The sequence below is a fragment of the Danio rerio genome, chromosome 22 (genome assembly GCF_052040795.2).
Source record: "Danio rerio strain M-AB ecotype USA chromosome 22, GRCz13ab, whole genome shotgun sequence".
In the NCBI taxonomy this organism is placed as follows: domain Eukaryota; kingdom Metazoa; phylum Chordata; class Actinopteri; order Cypriniformes; family Danionidae; genus Danio; species Danio rerio.
The window spans coordinates 899,804-918,854 of NC_141042.1; the positions used below are offsets into that span (position 1 = coordinate 899,804).

The 19,051-nt window shown below is 36.0% G+C and overlaps 3 protein-coding genes across 7 annotated transcripts in view; 2 read left to right on the top strand and 1 right to left on the bottom strand.

The window, feature by feature from the left end:
* Positions 1-19,051, top strand: part of zgc:112334 — a gene marked incomplete at its 3' end in the record, with an annotated part of 817,035 nt that overhangs the window by 720,993 nt on the left and 76,991 nt on the right.
* Positions 1-19,051, top strand: part of prkar2ab (protein kinase, cAMP-dependent, regulatory, type II, alpha, B) — a 773,085-nt gene that overhangs the window by 677,045 nt on the left and 76,989 nt on the right.
* rbbp5 (retinoblastoma binding protein 5) lies at positions 726-15,803 on the bottom strand. 5 transcript variants are annotated; one of them, NM_200245.1, is given in 14 exon segments: positions 726-1,100; positions 3,841-3,918; positions 5,719-5,960; positions 6,531-6,600; positions 7,688-7,805; positions 7,900-7,971; positions 8,087-8,240; positions 8,517-8,636; positions 8,746-8,855; positions 10,480-10,642; positions 12,409-12,549; positions 12,697-12,869; positions 15,338-15,363; positions 15,659-15,742. In NM_200245.1, coding segments are annotated over 14 exon segments (1,539 nt in total). In that variant the 5' UTR covers positions 15,678-15,742; the 3' UTR covers positions 726-1,047.

The window sequence follows — 19,051 nt, forward strand, 5'->3', positions numbered from 1 at the left end:
CAGCTGCGGATACTCGCCTTAATGGCATAATTTGTGACTTTGTACAACAATTACTATTTTTACAAAACTGTGAGGGTTGGGGTAGGCTTTAATAAAATACAATTAATGAGTAATTTAATTAATAATATGAATAACACTGTGTAATTATTACTGTTTTCACATTACTGGGTTAGGTTTCAGGGTAGAGTTAGACGTGAATAAAACACAAATTAATGGGTAACTTAATAAACAAAATAAAAATAATACTGGTATAACAACACTAATTTGATAGTTTAGGATACGTTTATTATTGTTTATTGTTAACTTCTGTCTGCATCTTTATCTCTTGTAGCAACCCAATCTCCACAAATGAAATGAACGGGGTGACAGTGGCTCAGTGGTTAGCACTGTTGCCTCACAGCAGAAAGGTCACTGGTTTGAGTTCCAACTGGGTCAGTTGGCATTTCTGTGTGGAGTTTGCATGTTCTCCCCGTGTTGGCGTGGGTTTCCTCCGGGAGCTCCGGTTTCCCCCACAGTCTAAACACATGCTCTATAGGGCAATTGGATGAACTAAATTGGATGTAGTGTATGAGTGTTTCCCAGTACTGGGTTGCAGCTGAAAGGGCATCCACTGTGTAAAACATGTGCTGAAATAGTTGTTAGTTCATTCCGCTGTGGCGACCCCTGATGAATAAAGGGACTAAGCCAAAGGAAAATGAATAAACTCAAAAAAACAAATAACACAGTCTCAAAAAAACAAGCTGGTTTAATATTTATAAACAAAAGACCAGTCAAGAGAGCTCACAGGAAAAAAAAACACACAAAACAAATATAAGATATCTGACTATGACCCAACTAGTGCTTGTAGACTGAGACAGATCCATCTATTCTAGATATAAAACAATAAAAAAACATGCTTCGATCTTTCCAACACTCACTCTATGTGTGGAAACCAATCAATCGGTTGCGGCGTTTAAGTCCATCTGAAATTATACAACAATTCCAGTCCATAGAGTTCATAAAAAGTCATTCATCCACTCAAACAGGGGGCGCCAATGGCCTTCAGCTTCAGTCCAGACCCTGCACCTCGTGCTGTTTGTACACCGCTGCGACCAGGTTTCCTAAAATAAAATAAAAAATAGCATTTAGCAAAATTAAAATCACAATGTAAAACTATTTTTGAAAATACTAATATAACGAATAAAACACACTGTTAAATCCTTCAGGTCAATATAAAGGCCCAAACAGCGAAGCGACAAAGCAAAAACGCATTTATTAGACATTTGCATTATTTGTGAGTAAATCAATAATGTGCTTTAAAACAAGACAGAAATAACAACGCTCTGAATTGAACAATGAAAATGACTTCTCTTGAATTTTTAAAAACTATTTAATTTTGCATTATAAGCTACTTTCATAAAAATAAAATGTTAGGCAGTGCTTAATTTGTAAATTGCGAGGTCCCAGAACAGATCGGGGTAACAAATCCGGCATGGTACCAGAGGAGGGACAGGTAAGGTGCCGGATCCAACTTGTTTCGACACAAATTAAGCCCTGACGTTAGGTGAGATTTGGGCTGCGTTCGAAACCAGCTACTACTCAGTAGGTACTGTATTTGAATTTAAACGTACTACTCGGCCGTTAGAAAAGTGTGTTCTATACAGTATGAATGTGAAAAGTATGAATGGAATTCGGACATACTACATCCGCCATTTTGGTATGGTCACGTGACCTACCTGCGTCAGTTGCGTCGCTTCACTTCCATTCATGAATTCTTTCGCGGGGCATTATGGGATAGCGCAGCGTGCATGGGATGCGCACTCAAGAATCTCGCCGAAAGTAGTAAGTCATCCGGGTACTTCCCAAAGACTGTTTTTCGAATTCTATGAATTCGGACATACTAATCGCTCGCATACTGATTTTAGCGTACTGTATAGTATGGAAGTATGCGGTTTCGGACGCAGCCTTAGTATATGAAACAAAACAAATACAAGTTATTGTTGCAGGGCATTACTGGAATGATTTGGTCCACCGCAATGGAAATTCACACTCAAAAAAAGTAAAAAAAAAATTTAGACAAAAATAAATAAAGATAAACAAAAAAGTGGCAACTGTGATACTTTACAAAGACGATATAGAAAGAACTTAAAATTTGTAACTATGATAATATTAAATATAATAAAAAGTATTAAATGAAATTGGAATTGGTGAGTGTCAAAGCTAACTAATAAACACTGAAAATTAGAATAAAAAGTCTATCTATAAATGTGTATATATATATATATATATATATATATATATATATATATATATATATATATATATATATATATATATATTTATCCAACAGTTCTGTCTGGTTCTCAAATCTTATTGGCTAATAGCCGTGCAATATTCCTGTAGTATCAGCACTTGTACAGCCTCTTCACTCTTGTGTATTACTCCGCCCACATAGAGTGACAGCAGATCAATAAACTCACTACAGCTTGACAAATATTGCAGCTGTTGGATAACATAATGTACTTTTAAGGCTTTTTTAGGTGAGCATGTAGTTGTTAAGATTGCATCTATGCAGTTTATTTATAAGGATATTATCTCTGAGATTCAGCGCATCGGCTGCCATCAGCGTCCTTTCTAACTACAGCTAATCAAATCATGATAGAATCATGATAGGAAAGGTAAGAGACACTAAGTCGATCTCTCTCTTGTGTATGTTGTAGTGCTGTATTTATACCGCAGTAATCTGCGAGTGTTTGCTTTGCTTGGGCTTTTTCTGAGTTAATTATTGTGATATCCTGATTGCAGCAGAGAAATACTGGGAAATCTCTGTAGACTGATGGCATTTCATGCTGTTTAGCCTTATAATCTTAAAATGTGAGCAAAATCAGCTGTTTGGTCATCACTTTAGACATTACACTAGAGAATCATTTAAACACTAGCTTTACAGTGACACTGGTAAACGAGCAGTGTTTTCTGCTGTTCTGATATCAGCTGCAGATCTGAATGAATGGCGGAGGAAAGTAGTTCCTCATACAAAAGGGTTTTTAGACTCTCTGTGTCCGATTTTCTTTTTTATATACACGATTATGCCGTCAAACTGTCGTATAAGCGCAATATTACACGAGTAGCAGTGTCATATGGCTGTGTATCATCACTGGTGGGACACTAAGCCATTGCACGCCTCCCACCAGTGCCGATATACAGCCATATCGCACTGCTACTCATGTGATATTGCTCATATATATATATATATATATATATATATATATATATATATATATATATATATATATATATATAAATATTTGAAATTATTAAATGGCTGGATTAATCCATATGAACAAACAAAACAAAAGCTCAAAATTAACCCAGTAAAATGTCATATTTATTTTGCGAATCTCGAAAATTGTAACATAAACAAACAAAAACATCTAACCTACAAATAAAAGCACATTTTAAAACTGTATAATAAAAAATAAGTGCAATAGCATAACTATTACCATTCTAATCTAAATTTGTACAGTAGCATTTAAACAACAGTGTTTTCCAATTACATTCTAGTCTATTCAGTGTCTAGCAGGAGCGAATGTTGTCCTGCTGCAGGGCATGATGGGAAGGACTGAGCCTGCGAGGAGACCTGAAGCATTCATCCGCACACACATGCGTTATTGAAGGCAGCACAGGGGTCAGAGCAGGAAGGACAGGAAGGCAAGCAGGAAGTAGACGCGGCCAATCACAGTAGAGCTCAAGCCGCACTAGACCCAGGGGTCAAAGGTCACAGCGGGGTCTTACCTGGCGTCCCCAGCCCCTCTACTCTGTCCCGGCTGACTTTGGGTCTGAACGGAGAGTCTTTGTCTTTACCTTTAGATCCCTTGGGTCGCCCCGCCGCCTTCTTCTTCGACTTACTGTCGCCTTTTACGCCAAGCAGCGGGTGCACCTCTGAGAAACACAAAAACAGAGACTTTTATTTTGAAAACATTCCAATCCAAGACCTATATATTATTTGGTATTTATATGTAGTAGGCAATACAATTGTTTATAGATGTTTGAAATCAAGACTTTTATTTTGAAAATGACAGAACAGAGTTGCTCAATATTTGGCATTATTAAAATATTAGTTTTTATTAATGTTCGAAATTGTTTTCAGCTGATCCAAAGCCAACGTGTTGCAAAATATTGGGATATTTAAAAATAATGGGCAATAAATATCAGAATCATAATGTTAAGTGTTGGATTAAGGCTTTTATTTTGACAGTACTTATGCTAAGCAAGCTATTTAAAATATTGGCAATAAGGTTTTTATGTTGGGTTAGTACCTGTCGAAATAGTTATCAGCTGATTTTTATGTTTGACCTCTAAAGATCAAAATTAGACTTTTAGTTTGACATCAATCAAATTTTAAATAGTTTTTTGTTTGGCTTTTCAGTGGCGGCATTATTAGTGACTTTTATTTTGACATCAAATCCAAGACCAATTTATTGCCCAGTATAAGGCATTTTTAAATGATTGGAAATATAGTTTGTGTATGATTGTTTGAAATCAAGACTTTTATTTTGAAAATGACAGAACAGAGTAGCTCGAAATTTGGTATTATTAAAATAGTTTTTTTATGTTTTAAATTGCTATCAGCTGGTTTTTATGTTTGACATCAATCAGAATTTTAAATAGTTTTTTGTTTGACTGATTAGTGTTTTGTTTGACTGATTAGTGTTTTGTTTGACTGGTTAGTATCAGACTTTTATTCTAACACCACCAAATCCAAGACCAATATATTGCCTAGAATTTGGCATTTTTAAATCATCGGCAATAAGATTTTGTTTGAAATCAAGACTTTTATTTTGAAAATGACAGAACGCAGTTGCTCGATATTTGACATTTTTAAATAATACGATTTTTTTAGCCAACGTGTTGCAAAATATTGGAACATTTTAAAATAATAGCAAATTAATATCAGAATTACAATGTTTAGTGTCTGATTGAGGATTTTATTTTGACAGCACTTAAGCACTTAAGCTATTTAAAATATCTGCAATAAGATTATTTTTGGTTGGTACCTGTCGAAATTGTTATCAGCTGATTTTTATGTTTGACCTCTATATGTCAAAATTGGACTTTTAGTTTGACATTAATCGAAAATTTAAATAGTGTTTTCTTTGGCTTAATAGTGTCACTATCAGACTTTTATTTTGACAGCACCTCTGTCAAGGCCAGGATATTGGAGATTTGTAAACATTTGTTTTAAAAATGTAGCTTTTATTGACAACTGTCGTAAATTGGACTTTTATTATGATATCAACTAAGTCAACGCTAATATATCACAAAATATAAAAAGAAAACTGGAATCAGACATTTATTTTGAGCTAGTAATTTTTTTTATTTATACAAATATATATATATATATATATATATATATATATATATATATATATATATATATATATATATATATATATATATATATATAGATAGATAGATAGATAGATAGATAGATAGATAGATAGATTATTGTCTGTCACGTTTTACAAGGTTTTAAATAATGTGATTTTCAACTTTGCTTTAATGTTGGGCTGATGACTGTCAAAATTGGACTTTTATTTTGACAGCATCTGAACCAGAGCCAATACATTGCCTGATATTTGCATTTTGTTAATATCCTGTCAATACGCTATTCTATTTTGCCGATAACTGTTTAGTTTATTGATGACTTTTATTTTGACAGCTCATGTTTGCAGCACTGACCGTCGCTTGGGACGCCCTGCAGCTCGATGGTGGTGGTGCGGATCTTCTTCTTCGGTGGTGCTCCGTCTCCTGACGGGTGTCGTTTCTTGTCACCGGGGCCGGTGTGGGCGGAGCCGTCGTCAGTGCTGGCGTTCTGAGCCGTGGCGTCAGGCGGGGGGCCAAACGGGTTCTCCTCTGGGTCCTCAACCTCCGGGGCGATCGGCAAATACAGCAGAGCTTTATAGTCCTCCAGCTCCTCGTCACTGCATGAGAAAAAAAAAAATTAACATTTTTCAAAAGCCGGCCATTTAGACGCATGCCGATTTAGTTACTGACGACTACTAACTCGATCAAACCAACAAAAACTATTTCAAAAATTAACAACAAAAAATATCAGCCATAAAAATAACAATAATACACTTTTTATTTTCGTTAACGTTAAAACTAAACATGCAGACAAACAAAATTGATAAACAAAACACATGTGAAACTAGCTAATTTTTCATATCGAACAATAAAAGAAATATATATAAACATTAAAACACATTTGGATCTATTAAAAATTATGAGGATTTTTGTAAATTGTAAATATAACTTAAATTTAATAAACTGGAAACGGTACAATATTAAAAATAATGACAAATTTAATAAATAAAACTTTATGCGTAATATTTGAATTTTTTTGCCACATCATCAGTAAAACAACATGAATGAAACAAAAACAGTCAAGAACTACAGTAACAATCTGACAAACAGATGTAATCGGGGTCAGGAATAATGATATTCAATGTGGGCGTGGCCACCGGCTGTGTGCGAGCTTATTGGTCACTGACCTGCTGCAGAATGCAGGAATGGGGTCGACTGATGTGACGTCCACCTCCTCATCCTCCGCTGCGTCCGCTCCTGACACACACACAGACACGCAGTCAGGCCATGTCCATATTTTTGTCTCCGTTTTGCCCTTCCGTCCACACTGAGATGCGTTTTTAGGAAACAAAAACGTATCTTTTTGAAAACGCTCTCCAAAGTGGATAAATTTGAAAACGCCGTTTTCGTGTCGTAGTGTAGACTGTGAAAACGGAGTCTTTCGAAAACAATGACGCGTTTTTTTGTCATGTGACTCAGTCATGTTACTAATTCGTTTACTTTAATTTCGTTGCGATTATGATTTTAGTGATGTCGTCCTTACTGTGAGGGTAAGCAGCGTCTTCAGCAGGATACTGTTCTTTAAAGCGGTCCAGTATATCGGCGTATTTGTTTTGGCACGTCTCCCAGTCTACATTTTCACTCTCATTTGCAACTTTGTATTCCATGTGTTACTCGACGAAGCAACTCCATTTAAAGTCAGTCCATTTAAAAAACTCTGTGCTTTTCCTTGACATTTTGCCGCAACGTTTCAAAGAGCCGGAAAGAAAATAAACGTCAGGCGGAAATGATGCGTGCCGAAGCGTCTTACGTTTCACGCATGCGCAGTACAGGCTGAAAGCATTTGTAGTCATTTCAGTGTGGATGACAAAGTTTTAAAAAACGAATAGAAACGACAGTGTGGACGTGAAGCGTTTTTAGAGGAATTTAGAGAAATTTATCCGGATTAGTGTAGACATGGCCTCAGTGTGTGTGTGTGTGTGTGTGTGTGTGTGTGTGTGTGTGTGTGTTTTTGTTTGAGTGTATGTGTCTTGCGACCGTGTGTGCGGGGGTTTTAGTGTGTTTATTTTTGTCTGTGTTATTTTGAGCTGTGTGAGTATATGTGGATGTGTGTGTGTTTGTATGTGCATGCATGTGTGTTTTTGTGTGTTTGTATTAGTGTGTATTATTTTGATCTGTACGAGGGTGTGTGTGTATTTGCTTGTTAGTGTGTATCTGTGTGAGTGCGTTTGTATTAGTGTGTGTGCATGTATATATATATATATATATATAAATATATATATATATATATGTGTGTGTGTGTGTGTGTGTGTGTGTGTGTGTGTGTGTGTGTGTGTGTGTTCACCCGTCTGCTCTGGTTCACTCTTGTCCTCGTCCTCGATGTCGAACTCGGACTCTCTCTCCTCGTACTCCACATTCTCGTCCAGCTCTTTAAAATCCGGTGCGAACGCACTCCAGTTCTCCTGCAGGACACACACACACACACACACTGCATGTTACACTCCGCGTTACAGTGACACGTTACACTTTACAGTCTGATTTGTTTGATTTTCTCACCACTTGGTTCTGAGCCCATATGGAGACCACGCCACTGGAGATGGAGGCGATGATGGGCCGCACCGGGTGCCACTGCAAACACACAAACATTTAAACAAACACACACACACACTCTTCAGTCATGATCATCTGCACACACTGGCTGTTAGCTGACACACACACGCATTAGTGTTAGCATTAGCCTCACCGCTACGTCCAGCAGCAGTTCTCCTCGTGTGCCGTGCAGGATCTTCACCAGGTTGCCGATGCTCTTCTCCCAGATGTAGAGCGCATGCTGACGCGCAGAACCCGCCACGATATACTCGCCGTCACCGGAGAAACAGCAGCGCTTCCACGGCGTCCTGCACGCATGCACACACACACAGGTGAATTTTGCTAAATATACTAAACTTAAACACTCCTAGTATAGCTATTTCTGACTGCCTAACACATAAGCCAACATACACATACACACATAGAAGCAAACACACACAACACAAAGAAAAACACACTTGCACAGACCAACACACACACACACACAAACACTCATTCACATGGTAAAATACACCCTAACACACACACTCACTCATACTCATACTTATATTCATACACACACACACACACACACACACACACACCTGTTGACCAGGTCCTGCAGTTTCTGCATGGGCTCAGGCTCTCCGTCTCTGCCGCAGGTCAGGATCTCTCGACCGTCGTAAACTCGAATGATTCGATCTGCTGTGTTGATGAGGAAACAACTGCGGGCACACAACACACACCATCAAATACACACCACACACCATCAAATATATATATATATATACACGTGAAGGTGGTGTGGAACTGTGGGTAATAATAATGTCTGACCTGCCCTTGCGAGCAAACTCGATGGACTTGATGGCGGTGGTGTTACTGGTTCCAGTGGTCACTCTGAAGGACGCCACCAGATCCTGAGTGTCTGTGTTCAAAACCAGAATCTGGACAGAAACACACAAGTTAACGTCAAACATACACATACACACGCACTCAAAAACACACATCAGAGAAGGGTAGTAATAGATTATATGTAATCTGGATTACCTAATTAGATTACAAACATCGAATACTTTTTAAATATTGTAAATAGTTTAGTTACTTTTATGGATCACATGATGACATACATGCACAATGGCAGTAAGTTGTTCACAATTCACTGATCCATCCTTATTTTAAGGTTTATATTTTTAGCACAAACATAATCTATATGTAATCTAAAAGTAATCTACAAAAGTAATCTAAAAGCAAACTACAAGAGCACAAGTAATCTACATGTAATCTTAATGTAATCTAAATGTAATCCACAAAAGAGCATAACAATATGCTAAATATAATCTGAAGGTAATCTACAAAAGAGCACAAAAGTAATCTAAAAGTAATCTCCAAAAGACCACAAAAGTAATCTAAAAGTAATTTACAAAAGAGCACAAAAGTAATCTAAAAGTAATCTACAAAAGAGCACAAAAGTAATCTAAAAGTAATTTACAAAAAAACACAAAAGTAATCTAAAGGTAATCTAAAAGTAATTTACAAAAGAGCACAAAAGTAATCTAAAAGTAATCTACAAAAGAGCACAAAAGTAATCTAAAAGTAATTTACAAAAGAGCACAAAAGTAATCTAAAAGTAATCTACAAAAGAGCACAATAGTAATCTAAAAGTAATTTACAAAAGAGCACAAAAGTAATCTAAAAGTAATTTACAAAAGAGCACAAAAGTAATCTAAAGGTAATCTAAAAGTAATCTACAAAAGAGCACAACAGTAATCTAAAAGTAATCTACAAAAGAGCACAAATGTAATCTAAAGGTAATTTACAAATGAGCACAAAAGTAATCTAAAGGTAATCTAAAAGTAATCTACAAAAGAGCACAAAAGTAATCTAAAAGTAATTTACAAAAGAGCACAAAAGTAATCTAAAGGTAATCTAAAAGTAATCTACAAAAGAGCACAATAGTAATCTAAAAGTAATTTACAAAAGAGCACAAAAGTAATCTAAAAGTAATTTACAAAAGAGCACAAAAGTAATCTAAAGGTAATCTAAAAGTAATCTACAAAAGAGCACAATAGTAATCTAAAAGTAATCTACAAAAGAGCACAAATGTAATCTAAATGTAATCTACAAAAGAGCACAAATGTAATCTAAAAGTAATCTACAAAAGAGCACAAATGTAATCTAAAAGTAATCTACAAAAGAGCATAAAAATAAGCTGAATACAATCTAAAAGTAATCTAAAAGCAAACCACAAGAGCACAAGTAATCTACATTTAATCTTAAAGTAATCTAAATGTAATCCACAAGAGCATAACAATAAGCTAAATATAATCTAAAGGTAATCTACAAAAGAGCACAAAAGTAATCTAAAAGTAATATAAAACAGCACACAAGTAATTTAAGAGTAATCTACAAAACAGCATTAATAACTATGCAACAACTATAAATGTGTCATCTAAGACATTATATTACTGGCTACAAAAGTTTGCCATGTACTTTGTAATCAGTAACTGTAATGTATCATAAGTAATCCACTCAGCTCTGACACAGATATAAACAGAAACACACTCTAACCTTCCCCTTGGCGTTTCCGGTGTAAATGTACTCTCCGCGTCGGTCAAACGCCGCCACTACATTCAGATCTGAGTCGTCATCCACCGGCAAAACCACGTGTTTGGAGTCGGACAGCGTGAGCAAGACGGGCGCAGACTTCATGGGACACACCAGAACCTTATTCCTAGAACACACACATATAGTTTATATCTCCGTACTATTTTAAAATTTGCTGTAAATTTCAGTTCAGTTCATTAAGTAGTTTTAGTTTCGGCTTTATTTTGTGAACACATTTCTACTTAGCTTATATATATTTAGTTTTAGTAATTGTTGCTCATCAAAGTGAACAAAACATGTCCAAAGAGCAGAGTTTAGTATTTACAGAGCTTGTGAGTGATAACAATAAAATAATAGTTAGAACAGACACTGAAGCCAAAACCACACAAACGTGAGGAATAAAAGTAAAAACGATGAACACAATCTTTTTTACACTAAAGATACCACTGTGTATGTAGTTAAACAAGTCTATTTTACAATTTATCGGCAAAAGTGTGTGTGTGTGTTTAGTGTAAAAGCACCATCTACTGGTGTTTCTCTAAACAGCCACAGAATGAGTGGTTATTCTGAAAACGATTATTGATTTTTGCAATTTTCATTTCCATTTTTTCAGTGACTGATGTTTGTTACAGTGAGTTTTAGTTCATCATGTATTGTGAATTGTCAATTTTATTTTTAGGTAACGAAAATGTGTTGACCGAAAATTAGTTTAGTCTTAAACTAAAACAACTGTCGCAATATAGTAATCTATATTTAATCTTAAAGTAATATACAAAAATAACCTAAAAGCAAACTACAAAAGAGCACAAAATTAATCTAAAAGCAAACAAAAAAGAGCACAAACGCACACAAAAGAACTCAAATGCACACATCCAAGAAGGGTAGTAATGGATTAAATGTAATCTGGATCACAATATTACAGTTTTTTTACAGTTACTTTTATGGATTACATGATCACAACTTGTTCACAATTAATAATTTCATTTAATTTTTCTAATTTTTAGCACAAATGTAATCTATTAATGTAACGTAATCTTAAAGCAATCTACAAAGATAATCTAAAAGTAGTACACAAAAAATAATAATCTAAATGTAATCTAAAAAGCAAATGACAAGAGAACAAAAAAAACAATGTATTATAAAAGTAATCTAGAAAAAAGAACTAAAGTAATCTAAGTATTTTAAAAAAACAGAAAAATTAATCTATATGTAATCTAAAAGTAATCAACAAAAAGACCACAAAAAATCTAAAAGCAATCTACAAAAGAGCCTGAGTAATCTACAAAAGTAATCTAAAAGTAAACTACAAAAGAGCACAGGAGTAATCTACAAAAGTAGTCTAAATGTAATCTACAAAAGAGCACAGAAGTAATCTAATGTAATCTAAAAGTAATCTACAAGAGAACAAAAGTAATCTTAATGTTATCTAAAAGTAATCTACAAAAGAGCACAAAAATAATCTAAAAGTAATCTACAAAAGAGCACAAAAATAATCTAAAAGTAATCTACACAAGAGCACAAAAGTAATCTAAATGTAATCTAAAAGTAATCAACAAAAGAGCACAAAAATAATCTAAAAGTAATCTACAAAAAAGCACAAAAGTAATCTAAATGTAATCTAAAAGTAATCTAGAAAAGAGCACAAAAGTAATCTAAATGTAATCTAAAAGTAATCTACAAAAGAGCACAAAAGTAATCTAAATGTAATCTAAAAGTAATCTACAAAAGACCACAAAAGTAATCTACAAAAGTAATCTAAATGTAATCTACAGAAGAGCACAAAAGTCATTAATAGACAATCGGACATTCGTTTGTGTTATTTAGCGATGTGTAAAAACAATGTGAAGTGCGCCGCGGTGGTTGACGGGTGCGAGAGAAAGTGACATCACTCACATGTCTCGGGGGTGATACTGCAGCTTGAGGATGGGGGAGGGAAAGCGGAAGCGCTGGTCACAATCTCCCGTCAGGACGTCCCACTGGGAGACGATATTATCAGTGGAGGCGCTGACCAGCTTATGACCATCCCGACTCCAGCTGCAGGAACACACACACACACACACACACACACACACACAAAAGCCCACATGTTTACATCAGAGCAAACACACACTCACATACTAATTATTTGTGTGTGTGGAACTGAGAGAGCAGATGGGGAGTGTGTATGTATTTGATGTGTACCTGAGCGAGCACACAGGGTGTATGTGTGCACTGATGATTTTGGCGATTCCTCTGGTCAGGAAGTCCCAGATGACGATGCGTCCGTCATTGCAGCCGACAGCGAGTAGTGTTCCCCAGCGGTTAAACGTACAGGTCAGAGCCATACTGATGCAGTCCAGAGTCCCATCAGCCTCCTGCATAAGCACGCACACACACGCACACACGCACGCACGCACGCACGCACGCGCACACACACACACACACACACACACACACACACACACACACACACACACACACACACACACACACACACACATATATATATGAGCACACACACCACACACAAACTAGGATTTACAAACACACTCTTCACCTGTACACTTTATATTTATTAAATTTTAAAAAATTATACAAAAATGACATACATTAAAATACATATTTAATAAATTAACTAAGACCAACAAAGCACATAAATATGCACATTTAATTATTCATAAATTTACATAGCCATAATTATATTATTCATATATAATTATATATATATATATATATAAAATCAGTGTTCCATAAGTTATTTCAAAACAGTAATTAATTACTAATTACATCATTACAATTGCAGTTATATTACTTTTTTAATGACCTTGTCTGAAAAGTAACTTAATTACTCCTCAACAAGTAATTTAATAAACATAAATCCACATGTATCTCAACACACAGACTTTAAACACGTAATTAATTATTTAATTTTCAGTCAAACCGGACCGTATATTGTCATCAAGTAATTTCTCAATACAGTTTTCTTCAGCATGAATGAATATGAAGGTCTTTTAGTTTACAAACAGAATCATTCTGCAAGATGTAAAGTATTTTTCATTGGGGTAAAGTTGCTTTTAGATTCACACATTTGTTCAGTGGCAACTTGTGTTGGCTCCCTATATTGTTTACCGTGGTACTTTGTATATTCGGTCTGAAACACATCTAAGTATGACTTTAAAACAACATTAGCACTATTTAAAGGTGCAGTGTGTAAATCTGACATCCAGTGGTTGAACTAGGTATTGCACTTCTGGATCAAAACAAACGCAAGTGCGGGTTGCCAGATTGAGGACAGAAGCGAGTGATTTAAATCATGTTCTAAATTAAAGCAGCGGCACACGATAGAAGGAATATTCTCCATATGAGCAACATCTCAAATTGATATATTAGAAACAGCTTCTATTTCAGCTGAACAACAGCTCGGGTACAGCTCATGTGCTTTATTCAGTGTTAAACGCTGATAATGTGAGTCTGACATGACATTTATTACCATAAATCTGAAAGCAGCAGCAGATAGTTCAGCTCAGATCTGGAGAATAAGATAAAGCGTCTGAAACTCAACTTCAGAACTGAGACTCAGTGCAAACCAACACATATCAGTGATTCAGCATCTACATTTAATCATGTTCAAGAGCTTTAAATTGTGTTCATTAGATTATAAAGTTTATTATTGTGCTGGAGTGCAGTGAGTGCTCTATTCTGTGCTGCTGAATGCCTTTGTTTACATTTCTGTCCTGTTTCTTCTGCTGCAAACAGCCCAAACTGCTCATCACTGCGTATCTCGTCATGTAGTGTGTTGTTAGGACACGGGGTTACAATGTAACCTGCTCACCTAATGTTTACACTCCTAATATTTATAGTATCTGCTAATTAATAATCTCATGTGGAACTCTGAATCTGCGTCTCATTTCAGAGTCTGCTACTGTCCACCAGAGGGCGCATTTCAGTCACATGCTCTGAGAGCCTTCCTGACTGAATGAAATACACTGTTTTCCACCATCTGGCAACCCGGGGTGCTAAAATATAATTGGCTAAACTGGCATTGGGCGGGTTAAATGACCAAAACAAAGACAGGCGCTCCAGCACGGAAAACACATGTTCACAGCAGGATATCTGACTTCAGCATTGTTTCTCAGATAAACAGGAATGCTGTTTGAGCATGTTTCTGAAATATCTGCACACATATGATGCTGTTTTTACACTTTAGAAAGTTCAAACACTGACACACAGCACCTTTAACTGACTGTGAACAATGTTGTATTTTGATAGCCGCTGGTGTAACCCCGCCAATCCTACACCACCCAAACTGCTTCGAGCTGGTATCGAACTGACGACCTTCCGCATGGGAGTCGGTCGCTCTACCAAGGAGGCTAAAGACCATGGCCTTTAGCGTCTGTTGCTAGAGCACCTTTAGAGGTCAGAGGAGGGAGGTTTACCTGCACAGCACACACTAGCTGGCCTCCGTTACACTGGCTGCATCATTTCAATATTGAGAACTTGCATGCATCACTTTTCTGAAATTATAGTATTAAGGAGAATTTCAGAATGTGTGAATATTAACAACATCTTTACCTCAATGTATTATTCTCTGCTGTTTTTTTTTCAATGTACCTACCAGGATCTACAATATTGAAGCCAAATATGTTAAAAGTGTACTTAAAACACCTAAAAATGAAAAGTTGCCCAAAGCAATTAAATAACAGCACCTTATTGCCTACAACACTGCATATAATAACAAGACATGGTATATAATAAATGCACAACAGTATTCATAACATGTTCACTCAGACTTAATACTAATTGCACATGTACTGAATGCATTTATAATGAGTGTTTACAGTACCTCTGGATAATTCTGCCCGAACGACTCTGTAAGACAGATAAAATGCAGATTTAATACCTTACAGCGTTATGGTACAGCATTATTAATGTATATTAATATACACAGACATCATTTATGATTATGATTATTTACGAATCAGACAGTGCACATCAGATGGGATCTAAATATCATATAGATATAATAAATAGTGGTTAATGTTTAATATAGCTATTACAGCTGCAGTTAGACATTGTTATTGTTCGGTAAAGTTTGTGCTGATGCTAAACGCAGCGCTAGCAGGTGTTAGCACGCAGCTAGCAGAATCATAACAGCGGAGCTCACCGAGCAACTCCAGATTCATCCTTGCGGCTCCACGAACACAGAAAACCGCCGAAATAAACAAATGTAAAGCCGAAAATATGCGAAGATTCAGAATATCCAAACACTCCCGTAAAACACCGCTGCGCGACTGGCGCTGAGTTGCGATAAAGGACCCCAAAACAAAGCGCCCGGAGCGCGCCTGAGCGAAAAAAAGCAGACTGAGCGCATCATTCACACACAAACCAGTCCAACCAAATTCACTAATATAAGAAACCTAATTGTATGGTTTTGTTGACTGAATGTGCTTATATATTATCTGTCTCAGAGACCCTTTAAACAGGAAAGACTTTCGCACTTTAAAGATGTATAATGTTTATAATGTTAAATGTGTGTGCAGTTTGTGTGTTTATATTTGTGTCAGTCCTGGCATTCGGTAATATTTCAGCTTGAGCAAACTCATTTTTAAGTGTATTGATTGTATTTTTTAAATAGCCTACATAATTAGGCGCAATATAAACTTTCAAAACATCATTTCCCACCTCAGGCATTAAAGCCTACATACTATTTTCTGTTTTATTCTTATTAGGACACCCAGTATTCTCAACCCTGTAACGGACAAAACTGAGTTGGTAATAATAGTATTTTAAAAAGCTTTTGCTATAAAACCAACATTTTCCTATTGCACAGAGCCCTAAGCTAACCTGACCAGCTAAGACCAGGCTGGAAATGGTTGGAAACCTGCCTGGAAATGGCCAAAACCCCTCTAAAACCACCCTGGTCGACCAGCTAAAACCAGCCAACCAGCCTAGGCTGGTTTAAGCTGTTTTTTTCAGTAGGGGGAGGCCATGTAGTAAGTGCTGTGCAGGTAAACCTCACTCCTCTGACCTCCATAGGTGCTCTAGCGACAGACTCTAGAGGCCATGGTCTTTAGCCTCCTTGGTAGAGCAACCGACTCCCATGTGAAAGGTCGCTGGCTCAATACCAGCCTGGAGCAGGTTGGGTGGTGTAGGACCGGCTGGGGTTGCATTGGTGCCGTGACCCGGATAGGAGTGAGGTTTAGGGGGTGAGTGTAACGGAGGCCAGCTAGTGTGTGCTGTGCAGGTAAACCTCACTCCTCTGACCTCTAAAGGTGCTCTAGCGACAGACTCTAGAGGCCATGGTCTTTAGCCTCCTTGTAGCAACCGACTCTCATCCGGACGGTTGCCGATTCATTACCAGCTTTAAGCGGGTTGGGTGGTGTAGGACCGGCGGGGTTACACTCATATGTATCTCAAATCAACTTAATAGCTAAAATATAACATTTATTTAGATTTATTTGTGATTTAAGTTACAATTATACAATTTATGCATTCTGTGGTCTCTTCATTTTTCTAAAAAAGGTTTAAATTTAGATGTCTTACCCAAACCACATATGTACAATGTTAGGCATTAACATGGTGGTTGGTACTGAGCAAGAATTTGTTCTATGTTTAGCTGTTTTCTTTATTTTATTTTCCCAAAAATATTAATTTCACAGGGTTGAGAATACAGAAACAGGGTTAAAGACCGTAACAGGGTTGAGGGGACGCTTTAATTTCAATTTTAGCTTGTTTTAATTAATTTGAAATTACATCTAAAACTAAACCAAAACACTTATTTATTTTAGTAAAACATTTAGCAAAGTAATCCCAATGAGATGAAATGAAACTTCATTAAACCAAACTACAGTCAGAATTCAACAAAATGCTGCAGGTAACTGGACCGTTAGTTACCTTTAAAATGCTGATAAAGACCTGTGTTATCAAATATAATGCTGAACAGAACCTACAGTGGACAGGAGCAACAGGTAAATCATGTCTAAAAGATTATTTCCTGAAACATTAATAAAAACTGCATCAGAAAGTTCTTCTTAATAAAATTGTTAATGAAAATTCTTAATAATAATAATAAATAAATAAATAAAATCATATAGCCAGTTGAGCTGATGAGTATTTCAGAAACTGGGATTTTCATGCACAACCATCTCTAGGGTTTACAGAGAATGCTCCAACAAAGAGGAAATATCCAGTGAGCGGCAGTTCTGTGGGCGCAAACGCCTTGTTCAGGTCAGAGAAAAAATGGCCAGACTGGCTCCAGCTGATAGAAAGGCAACAGTAACTCAAATAAGCACTCGCTACAACCGAGCTCTGCAGAAGAGCATCTCTGAACACACAAGTTGAGTTTTTAAAACAAAATGGCCTCTGCTCCTCGTGTGGTTTAAAAGAGAAGGCCCACATGGCAGCAATTATACAAGAAAGTGTTATATTGTTTGGAAATATAATATCATATTCCATCTTAGTTTTACGTAACGGGGTTGAATTGTTAAGCTTGACCGTGCCCTTTCTAACTATAACAAAAAATATTAAAATATGTAAATAGATTAAAATATACCTTGCCTTCTTTTACACCATGCTGTTAAAGAGAGCTGAATGATGTCACTTTCTGTCTGTGATGTCATATAAGAGCGGAGTCTAATTTGCTTTGATGGAGAGTTGCTGGCGTGACAGGGTTGAGTTTATATCGAGGGACATAACTGTAGCCTGTTTTTTTTTAATCTTATTTTTAATTTTTTTTTATTCATCACCACAAAAAAACCCAAATGAATAGTTGTAATACTGAAAAAAATAATTTTAGACACTGTATGCAATTTATAAATTTTTTTTCTACATGCAGTTTCGAAGAAGTGCGTCTGGAATATGACAAATAGCTTGGTTTGTGACATAAATGTTATATTTTTTAATGCTATAACTGATTTTAATGTAATTTTTCTTTTATTCATTACAAAGTAAATCGATGAAAAATGCTTTTAAAATGTAATTTTAGTCAACAACCACTTTAAAAGATATGCGGGACTGAAATATTACCGAATGCCAGGAATGACCCATTACCCCCTGGCACCTTTTTCCACTGTAAAATGCTAGATGCTATTGTTCTTCAAATAAAATAAAACTGTCATATCAGCATGAATCGAAGTGTTTTAGATCTTTAAACCCAGAAGCACTGCGCTTTAATCAAATTCTGACCTCAGTCATTTTAACTCACAATCGCTGTCATTAAAATAGCTGGCCAATGCTTTAAATTATACCTCCTACATTTGAACTCTTATAAAGTTTTTAAAAGACTTTTACATTTGAACGTTTTGAAATGGATTTTAGTTTTAACATCCAACTGGGACACAATTCACAAATGTTTAATGATACAAACTTTGCATTTAAATTATGGGCTTTACAAAACGTGTCTTCTAATTATTTACTTCGCATCATCACATGAAAAAAAAAATTATGCTAAACTTTTTAAAAACTTTTTATACTAAATAACGGAGCAAACAAGTATTTTTTTACGATTAAATTAATATGAAAACTGAGTTTTTCAGTTCTAGCGGCACTACATGCAACA

What these genes read in the sequence shown, in the direction of transcription:
- rbbp5 (XM_087302487.2), bottom strand. An exon ending in CAGTATCACCCCCGAGACAT is followed by an intron (nt 10,643 to 12,408) that starts GTGAGTGATGTC and finishes TGTGTGTTCTAG; the next exon opens with GAATAAGGTTCTGGTGTGTC. An exon ending in CCGGAAACGCCAAGGGGAAG is followed by an intron (nt 8,856 to 10,479) that starts GTTAGAGTGTGT and finishes GTTTCTGTCCAG; the next exon opens with ATTCTGGTTTTGAACACAGA.